The sequence below is a fragment of the Ziziphus jujuba genome, chromosome 8 (assembly GCF_031755915.1).
Source record: "Ziziphus jujuba cultivar Dongzao chromosome 8, ASM3175591v1".
Taxonomy (NCBI): Eukaryota; Viridiplantae; Streptophyta; class Magnoliopsida; order Rosales; family Rhamnaceae; genus Ziziphus; species Ziziphus jujuba.
Genome location: NC_083386.1, coordinates 19,516,024 through 19,526,319, shown reverse-complemented (window position 1 = coordinate 19,526,319; position 10,296 = coordinate 19,516,024). Strand labels below are relative to the sequence as shown.

Sequence of the window (10,296 nt, the reverse complement as noted above, 5' to 3'; positions counted from 1 at the left end):
CCTATTTTTCTTTTTCTTCTAGCTAGATCGAACTAATTTACCTGAATTATTGTTTATTAAATTGATTAAGGCTTCTTTTCGTTTTCTGATCCAGCTTCTACCATAGCCTATGCTATTCGACCATCTTCCCTTGATGAAGAACACGTAGAAGAAGTTGTTGATTTCGCAGTTGAAGAGTATACCAAAATGTAATGTAATCTCTGCAATTCCTTTTTTTTTTCACTTTTTTATCATTAAAGTTGGGAGTTTCTCTTTTTTATTGAAAATTGGGGTTTTTCTCTTTTTTATATTGAAAATTGATGTTTTGTAGCAATGGCAAGTTGTGTTAATTCTATCATGTAGGCTGCACCGCAGATATATCCTGTAGTTTTGTAGTACTAAATATTTATCATTCTCTAGAGCATCACAGAGTTTTTGTGTGTCATAATCCTTTTTCAGTTCTTTTACACTCTTTTTGGTCGTGTAAAGCTTTTATGTTTGAGGTGCTCTCTTAACTGTTACTATGCGTCTTTTTTGCTCAAATTTTATGTTTGTTTCCGATATATTGTTGATTTTTTGGGATTAAAATACTTTATTAGCCGATTTGGATTTTTTGGTTTTTACTGACAATTTATTTTGGTTCATTTTTTACAAGAGATTTTTTTTTTTTTAATGAATAAGATATATAAAGTTAGTATCCAAGAAAAAAGGCATGTTGAATTGTATTTTTTATTTTATTTTGTAATATAAAGCACTAAAAAAAAAAAAAGTGTAATGTGAATTTGGCGAGAATACCATTTGTTAAATACATGCGGTGGACAAAACTGTGCTCACTGGAACTAACGGAGGGTGATGCAATGCAAAACCATGAAAAAACTGGTTTAATGTTTTACACTCGCTTAGTTTATCCCTAATTCACTTTTCGCAATTTGGACAGAACATTTATATATTATATATGTGATTTTTTAATTTTTTAATTAATTTGAAAATTGAGGTTTTTCTTTGTTTTTTTTTTTTTTTTTTTTTTAGATATAAATAAAAGTTTGTAGTAATGAAAAAGGTTGTGTTTGTATCATGTAGGTTGCAGATATAGTGAGGTTTAAGAGAATTTTGAAGGTTAATTTGGAATCCCAAGTGAATATCATATACTATATCACTCTAGAACTGGAAACCAATTTCGAAAGAGATGAACAACCTAAACCAACTGCTTTTTATGAAGCTAAAGTGTAGGGATACCTTACCGATGATAAGTTTGCTTTGGATATTTTGACCACTACGGTGCACAGGGGTTTGTTATATTTGTATTATAATTTTTTTATATTTTTCTTTCAATTCAAGATTTTTTTGCAAAAATAAAAAAGATTACAGGATATATTTTTGTTCATTTAAAAAATTATCTAATTAAAATTATCATATAGTTAATTCACAATTTATTCTTTTTCATTATTAAAATTTATCTATTTCATTAATATAAGAAAAAAATTATCACTTTCATTTGTATTAATTGTATAGAATTTGATTGTTGGGAACTCTGTAAAATTTGGTTGTGTTTTCTTTTCTTTCTTTTTTTTTTCTTTTTTTAACAATATAGAAAAGAAGAAAGAGAAATCTATGTCAACTATATAAAATTGAAGTCAATAAATTTATTCTGATTTTTACCTTATCTTAATTTTTTACTAATTAAAATATAGATTTTTTTTTTTTTTACATTATCTAAATTTTTGACTTATTAAAAGCCTGTGTTTTTTGGACCATAAATAAAAATAAAACATAAAAAGTTACAAATTTGTATACATATTTAAGAGTAAATATATATTTCAGTTTATGCAGGTTATTGATTTTTTCATAATTTTATTATATTTTTTGGGATATCTTCATTAGTTATTATTTTTCTTGTAGTCAACAAATTTAGTTTGTTAGTAAATCAATTTTTAAAACAAGCAAGGGTTTAAAAAGTAATTCAAGATGTCATATATGATATGGATTAAGACATTGTAAACAGAATTCAAAAAAATTTTTTAACTGAAATGTTAAATTAAGGGATTAAATTTAAACTAAGATAAATCTCAAAAATTACAGACGAAATTAACCCTAAAATTTATTTAGTATATGCCATGATGTTAGCAAATTAAAGACAGTTAATGTGAGAAAAATCATTACCAAGAGCATTAAGCTACCATATGATAATCATATACATATATATTTTAAATATCAAAACAAAATATACGGATATATAGTTTTTTAATCATATCCGGTTCAGTTTCGGATTCGGAACCCGTAAAAGGCGGGTATGGATTCGGGGAACCCCGATTTTTAGTTCTGTTTATATTTTTTCCCGCACACCAAACAAGAAAACAGCGATATCCATTTTAAATTCCCGCCACTTTTACTAGTTGCAGATCTTTTCCGAGTTGAGGTGTTGGGGGCTTTCTCTCAGTTTGGGATTTTGGAACAAAAAGAAGAAGAAGATGTTGTGGGTAGACAAGTACCGTCCCAGAACCCTAGACCAGATCATGGTCCATCAAGACGTTGCCCAAAACCTCAAGAAGCTCGTACCCTCTTTTTTTCTCTCGACTCTCTTCTACTTTTCCGCTTCCAATTTCCCTAAATTTTTGCTATTCTTAGTTTTCGTTTCTTTTATTTGTGATTTTTGGGTTTCAATTTGTATAGGTGACTGAGCAGGACTGTCCGCATTTGCTCTTCTATGGCCCGTCTGGTTCTGGCAAGAAAACCCTAATCATGGCCATCATTTGCCAGATGTTCGGACCCAGTGCTGAGAAGGTCTGCCCTTTCTAACATCTTTCAAAACATATGCTTACAAAACGGAACCAAAACTTTGGGATTTTTTTTTTTTTCCCCCTTCAGATATGTGCCTCTTACCCTTTTGTTTGTCTACTGGGAAAGTACTAGAAAACAAAAAGAAATAACCTCTTCGTTTTTCTTCTACTTCGTTATTGGGTATGGTCAAGAACGGTTCCAGTTAAATAAGAAAAAAAGTCTTGAAGAAACTTGGTATAATTTGAGAAAGGTTTTAATAGTACGAAGAAAAGGAAATATGTGATATATGTAGCTTCAGTGAGCCTGCTAACGAGTTGTAAGTAGCAGAAGTTTGTAGGAATCATTATCTCTATAACTCTTAAGTTATTTTATTTATTGATTTCTTTTTTTGGCTTGTTTTATTTGATACCTATTATACCTGTATGTGGTTTGAGAAATTTTCTTCATTTTGGTTTCAGGTGAAGGTGGAAAATAGGACCTGGAAAGTTGAAGTAAGCTCCCTTTTTTTTTAATATGTAAATTACTGTTAAAATAACCATAGCATTATGTAATAGAACATGCAATTTACTACTCTTAAAATATTTTTTGTTGTAAAGTAGGTTAGGATTTGTCAATGTACAATTGTCATTCCTAGCAATGTGAGAAAACATACCAGGATAATGAATTGGTATCATTATTTCACAACTTTTATTTTAATGCATTCCAGTTTTTAATGGAGCAATTAATATCTTATGTTTAGAAAGCTTTATGCCTCTTTTGTTAGATTGGGAGAATAAACTACTTTTTCAGCTCTGAGATTTGATTTTTTCCTTGAAAAAGATATTCTCTAAAAGATAATTTTGGTGAAAGCGTGGTTTATAAGATCGCTTGACAAATGTTAAGTTTTATTCATACACTCTGAACACCTGAAAAGGTGGGGTTACTAGCCATCCTTGTATTTTCATTTGCTTTTTGTAAAAAGATTGTGTTTCTAGCAAAAGACATAGTCATTCTTGGAAAGAGTTCTGGTATGAGGGAATGATATTATGTAAAATGTTTTAAATCTTTTATGAAGATGCTTTTGAATTGAAAAACAGCTATCTTGTGGCTTTTAATAGAGTGTTTTTGAAGGTAAAAATTATGTAGTTACTCATGCATGTTTTATTTGAAGTATGTGACTTTGAATTTTGATAACATTTACATAAAAAGGGCTTTACTAGTTTATAGTGTTGCCTTTGTTCAAATTGTGAATATGGATATGGGTTGTCGCATTCTTTGAGTATGCATGTCTGATACCTTTATTGTTAGGACATTCTAAATAGACACTTCTATGATTTCTTGCAGGCTGGAAGTAGAAACATTGATTTAGAGCTAACAACATTGTCAAGCACCAACCATGTGGAACTGAATCCCAGTGATGCAGGATTTCAGGACAGATATATTGTTCAAGAGATAATTAAAGAAATGGCCAAGAATAGACCAATTGACACAAAAGGGAAAAAGGGATTTAAAGGTAATTTAGGAAAATTTACATGCGTTTCATTTAGCATGACTATTGTATATTTGGATGTTTTCATGGTTGGGTAAGTTATATTATTATTTTCAAGTATTTACTGGCAGTTTTTATTTATTTATTATTTTTTATATAAATCTTATGGTTACTTGTTGTCCAAATGGTTATTAGTGTTGTTTACTAGTCCTTAACAGGAATGATTTCCTTCTTCCTCCTTTCTCCTTCCCTGCTTCTTCTTTTTAAATAGTCCTTTTGTTTATTAATGAGCACACACACAAGATTCCTTTTTAACTTCCACACCTGGACCTGAAATTTCTTCTTTAAACTGATGCTATGTTCTCTTCTTTAATTTCAGTTTTGGTTCTCAATGAGGTTGACAAACTATCGAGAGAAGCACAGCATTCTCTTCGGAGAACAATGGAGAAGTATAGCACTTATTGCCGGCTAATATTATGCTGTAACAGCTCTTCAAAGGTTACTGAAGCCATCAGGTCCAGGTGTCTAAATGTCAGAATCAAAGCACCAACAGAAGAACAGGTGGATAAGTATCTCATTTGATATGGTGTCTGGTTTAATTACTCGTTGTCCAAAAGTACATAGCCTCATCACACAACTTGATTAGCTTTCCTTTCAGCTTCAGAAATATCTTGACATAATTTGACCCTAAGTTTGTTACTCAAGATTAATCAAAATTCCAATTACAGACAACATCCTCGTGGGATATGATATTCAAACAGAATAATAGTATATTCCAATTGACAATATGCTTGTGTTAAACATTAAATATGATCCCCTCATTGTGGAGGATGCTGAATTATGATAGGATTATAGATTTACTGATCAACTAATGTCTTTTGTTTTTTGGTTTTATTTATAACTAATGTCTTTTGTTAGTTATTGGTATGGAGTATTATTTCATGATGTCAAGAAGGAATTTTCAGTTTTGACGCATAAAATGGGAATTCATGTGTCATTAGGAGCCCTCTTTTGTTTTCTATAGCATGCTTGTACATATTTTTTTTTTATAATAGCAAAAAATACGTTTACATATCTCTTTACTGATTCAACAAATATTGCTGAATTCCTCAACCATGGTCCATGGCGACCCCTCTTTTAGATTAGTAATCCTGTGAAGTCACTGACTTCCTAATTGTTAAGGTGATATTTGACAATGTTGGTTTTATCAGTGAGACTGTTAATGTCACTACTGCTGTGCTTCATAACATGTTTGTTTTGCATTCTAAATGGCAGATTGTTAAGGTACTGGAGTTCATTGGGAAGAAAGAAGGACTGCAAATTCCATCTGGATTTGCTGCTCGTATAGCTGAAAAATCAAATCGGAGTTTAAGAAGAGCTATATTATCATTTGAGACTTGCCGTGTACAACAGTAATGCTCCACCTCTCGTCTAAGTAATCAGTAGTTGTGTCAAGATTCTTTTTCTTCTCTGTTCCTGTCTTTGCAGTGCTTAGATATCAAGCAGTTCTTGATATCTACGCTCTTTCAACTGTGTAACGTTTATGTATTGTGCATATGGTACAGATATCCTTTCACAAGCAACCAATCAATACCACCAATGGATTGGGAGGAATACATCTCTGAAATTGCATCTGACATAATGAAGGAGCAGAGCCCAAAAAGGTGTCTGTTTTTATGTATCTTATAATATGACACCATATGGATAATTGAGTCTAGCTACTTTAGCGTCTGCCAGCTGCTTTTATTTTATTTTGAATAAACCCAAGTTTTCAAGCAAATGCGATATAACAAAAACCATCAATTTTATTATACATGTGCTATCCTTGTACGAGATTTTGGGAACCAAACCTTTTTGTATAACATTTTAGATATTTTGTTTGTCTTTCTCTCTATTATTTTCCCTTCTCTATCTTCTTTTCTTTTCTTCTTCTTCTTCTTCTTCTTCTTCTTCTTCTTCTTCTTCTTCTTCTTTCTTTTTTATTTTTTAATTTTTTTAATTTTTTTTTTCCGTATGTGTAAATTTGGTATGAAATTATATGAGTCTAATGTACGGGTTTTCATATTCTGGCAGTGAATCATATAAACAGCAGAGGAATTTTAGATAGTTTCTTATTCTCTTGCGAATGTGTCGGTTTATATTTTTTACTTTGATAGTTTGGGATGATCTACATTTTCTTGTGATGTTTTACTTCATACTTTCTAATCAAAGAGTTGTCTCTATGCACTAGGCTTTATCAGGTTCGACTTAAGTTGTATGAGTTACTTGTAAATTGTATTCCTCCAGAAATCATCTTGAAGGTAAAGTTTTCGTTTCGCATTCTTTACAATGATTGTATTACTTTTTCTCACTTTGGTTGAAGTATATTTTCATTGTTGGCTCAGAGGCTGCTTTACGAATTATTGAAGAAATTGGACATAGAATTGAAGCATGAGGTCTGCCACTGGGCAGCATATTATGTACGTTCATTTTATTTCCCTCTTATGTACTATAGTCTCTTTTGTACAAACTAGTAATGTTTTGAGGGTTTATGCTAACGGGAAATTTTGTCTTTTTCCCCACTAAATTGGTGCAGAGAAATCATTTGATTTCATGATCACATAGATATCTTTACTTTGAGCCAAAAAATTAAGTAATTTATGTTAACTTTGTAATTTTCCTAGAGAAAAAGGGAAATAGACTCAACGATATAGTAGCACTGATTTCATTATCGTATAGATATCTTTACTTTGAGCCAAAAAATTAAGTAATTTACCTAAACTTTGTAATTTTCCCAGAGAAAAAGGGAAACGGACTCAACAATATAGTAACACAGGCACACAAAATGAACTTTTGGTTTTAAGAAAGAAAAAAAAAAAAAAAGAAAAGAAAAAGAAATTGCTAATAAAGGGGCTATTATTTTGATGAATAACTCAAATAGCGACTGTTTCATTTATGGAAAAAAAAAAAAAAGGGAAAAAAAAAAAAAAGAAAAACTAAGGAAGAAGAAAGGTGGGGTTGGGAGTTTGTTGGTGACATGGGCCTATATATCAGCTTGTTGTGATGATTTCTTCGTCCTCTCAATTCTCACTTACTGCTTTTTTGAAATTGATAGGAACACAGGATGCGTCTTGGACAAAAAGCAATATTTCACCTAGAAGGTATTCTGATATTTCTGATAACTATTATAGGATGTTGAATTGCCTTAAAGCGTGCTTTATTACTGAACTTATAATAATAATTATTTTGTAGGTCTTATATGCTTATGAAAGTGATGATATCATTAAAAATAACTGTCTTGTGATTGGTGGTTTATTTTATATTTCACATGTTGCAACCTTTGTACCAAAGTCTTTCTCCTTGATTAGATGCAATCCTCAAGATGACTACTAGCATATGCTTTAATTTTAGTATAATCTTTTAGCTCATTGGTGCAGTTGCTATGCTTATAATAAGTCATGTGATATTATGTTCTAGTATTTGTTGCTTGCAATCATCAGCATTCTTTTATTAATGGAAATTACACTTCATATTCTTACTTGTAGCAGCATACGCAGGTTATTATATACATACATGGCATTGGTTGCATGCTCCAGTACTATGCATTTTTATTCATGATCATCCCAGATTTTAGGTGTTTCAGATAATTTTGTTTATTTTTGTGTAAAGCCTTGCATATATCATGGTTTAACATGAAAGCATTGAAGCCTCTCCCCCTCACACGCACACAGACACACACACACACACTTCTTTTGTTACAAAGCTGAAATCCCTCCACAACATGGAATTCAGAGAGAAACCAATTATATAAACTGCCTTTCTGAGATGATATCTCGCCATCTGGTTCGTATGGGATTGATTTTTTCTTTTGCAGCATTCGTGGCCAAGTTCATGAGCATTTATAAGGCTTTCCTCATTGCAACATTCGGCTGAACACTCTCAACCTAGCATGATATCTTCCTCTGCTTTTGGAATGTGGAATTATGTTAGAATATATGATGGCCATGATTAGTAATGTTGGAATATGTGATGGCCATGATTAGTAGTCTATCCCAGTGTTTATCTTATCAAAGAATGTCATTATCAGGTGTTTTTGAATAGTGTCGATAAGGTGTTTTTGATTAGTGTCTTTGTAATTTTTAATCTGAAATGCCTTATGGTGGCTTCACCTTAATTTTTTGAGCAAAAACTTTTTTTTTTCTTTATTTATTGTTTTGTACTCTACATTTTTTTCTGGTCCGAATATTGATATTATAAGTGAAACGCTTATCCTCCATTCTGTTACCAATAGATTATCTGCTTATTATATGAAAGAAATTAAAAAAAAAAAAAGATCCAAACCACATGTAATTCTCTTCCTATTAACGAGGATATTAATGCTAGAGTTTTGAATTATATTTTAGAAACCAATAGTTATGTCAATCCTTAAATCCTTAAGAGAAAAAATAGTTCATTATTTGCACGGAAAGTTAAAATTTACAGAATACACTTATTTTACTTACTCTGAATTTAAATATTATTGTTTTTTGTAATTTTCTTTTATACGAACAGTTAAAAGTAAAATATTTTTAGATTCATTGATGGTGTTTTCTGAATTCTAGTGGAACAATGTGCATTAGAAAAATATTAGCAAAATGTAACCCTAAAAAAAAAAAAAAATAGAAAAAAGAAACTGCAATGCTAGCTATTAACTAAACAAAAGTTTAGAATGGAAAAAAAATGGTTTAATAATACCATACTCTAGAATGGAAATTTTAGAGGCCAAAAAAAAAAAAAAAAAAGCGCTTCATGTTTGATTATCACTTTCTTTCGTTATCTAAAAATTGGCTCAATTTAATTAAAGAACAATGTTCATAATCAACAATTCAATTTTTTTTAGTGTTGCCCCAAAAATAAATAAATAAATAATAAATAATTCAATTTAATGGGGATTTTGATTGAAACTGACCCTAAAGAAAAACAAAACCCGTCTTATATCTTATTTGATTAATAGATTGAACAAAACCATTGCTTCTTCAATGTCTTGGTTTAAAGAAGGGGCAAAGATTGTTGTCTTTAAATTTGGAAGGACAAAGCTACATGATGCTCTTGTATGGTGTTTGATGGTGTTGATGTTCTTTCAATCCCTAAAACATGTAAGAATTTTCGTCTTCTTTGTGATACCAAGGGTCATTTTTGTCTATAAAGAGGCTAAGACCATGCTTTTTTTTTTTTTGGTAAATAGAAAATGGATCTCTGCGTGAGATTCATCAACCCAAGGGTTAAGCCTATCTTACAACCTTATCAAGGTTAAGACGAGATGATATGAAGCCTTTGTAGCTTCCTTTTCCATCAAGGATGAGCAAGATTGAGTATACCACATGCCACAACTAGAGCGAGAATTGAACTCATAACCTCGGACCCACAAGGTGATAGGAACGTTAGCTTCCTTTCATTTGCTCTGCCCTTTCACGTGTGCAAAGGTAATTACCTTATCCTCTTAAATTGTTATACTTATTTATGGCATTATTTCTTCTTTGTTATAAGTAATTCTATTTCTTTTGCATGATAAAGTATAATTTTCAAGGTATAAAAGACAATCTATTATATCATTTTGCAAAGGAACAACGGTATATGTTTTCTTATATGATCCATTGTGAAAATTGAAAGGATTTATAGGTAGTATGAAGTGACACCATATGCCTACTGAGAAGAATCCACTTATACCCATACAATCAATTATACGCTGGAGTGCTGATTCTGTGCAACTGAAGATGAGACCAATTACTAGGGCACAAGCTAAGAGGTTTAAGGACAATCTGGTTAGCTTCACATAAGATGTTATTAAATCTCAAGAAGGCACGATAATACTTGAAAATTCCAAGCCCGTACTATGCATCCAAGTTATAAAGGTAGAAATGGATCCAAGACACTGTTTTGGTACATCTATGAACTCCGGACAGCAACGGACTAGTCTGTTAGCTTATGAACGTGATTGAGTTCACCAAGAGGCCATGAAATCATATCAAGGCAGAAGCAAAGGCATCCAAGTTCATCATTTGCGCACAAGTCTTCAGTATGGATGAATTTTTGCAGTTTTGGCATTGGGAAGG

General features: G+C 31.3%; 1 protein-coding gene across 1 annotated transcript; it reads left to right on the top strand.

Annotated features, from left to right (window-relative positions):
* The first annotated feature begins 2,329 nt into the window (after positions 1-2,329).
* On the top strand, positions 2,330-8,480 carry LOC107433501 (replication factor C subunit 3). Its single transcript, XM_048470594.2, has 11 exons — positions 2,330-2,531; positions 2,650-2,760; positions 3,216-3,248; positions 4,081-4,249; positions 4,605-4,786; positions 5,501-5,637; positions 5,791-5,889; positions 6,456-6,525; positions 6,610-6,684; positions 7,320-7,365; positions 8,079-8,480. The coding sequence occupies exons 1-11, from the start codon at positions 2,448-2,450 to the stop codon at positions 8,135-8,137; spliced, it is 1,065 nt and encodes a 354-aa protein (XP_048326551.2). The 5' UTR covers positions 2,330-2,447; the 3' UTR covers positions 8,138-8,480.
* The last annotated feature ends 1,816 nt before the right edge of the window (positions 8,481-10,296 follow it).

Excerpts from the sequence above, each read along its gene's own strand:
- LOC107433501 (XM_048470594.2), top strand. The coding sequence starts at position 2,448 with ATGTTGTGGGTAGACAAGTACCGTCCCAGAACCCTAGACCAGATCATG. Across the intron at positions 5,638-5,790 it reads GAGACTTGCCGTGTACAACA|ATATCCTTTCACAAGCAACC; the intron begins GTAATGCTCCAC and ends CATATGGTACAG. Across the intron at positions 7,366-8,078 it reads AGCAATATTTCACCTAGAAG|CATTCGTGGCCAAGTTCATG; the intron begins GTATTCTGATAT and ends TTTCTTTTGCAG.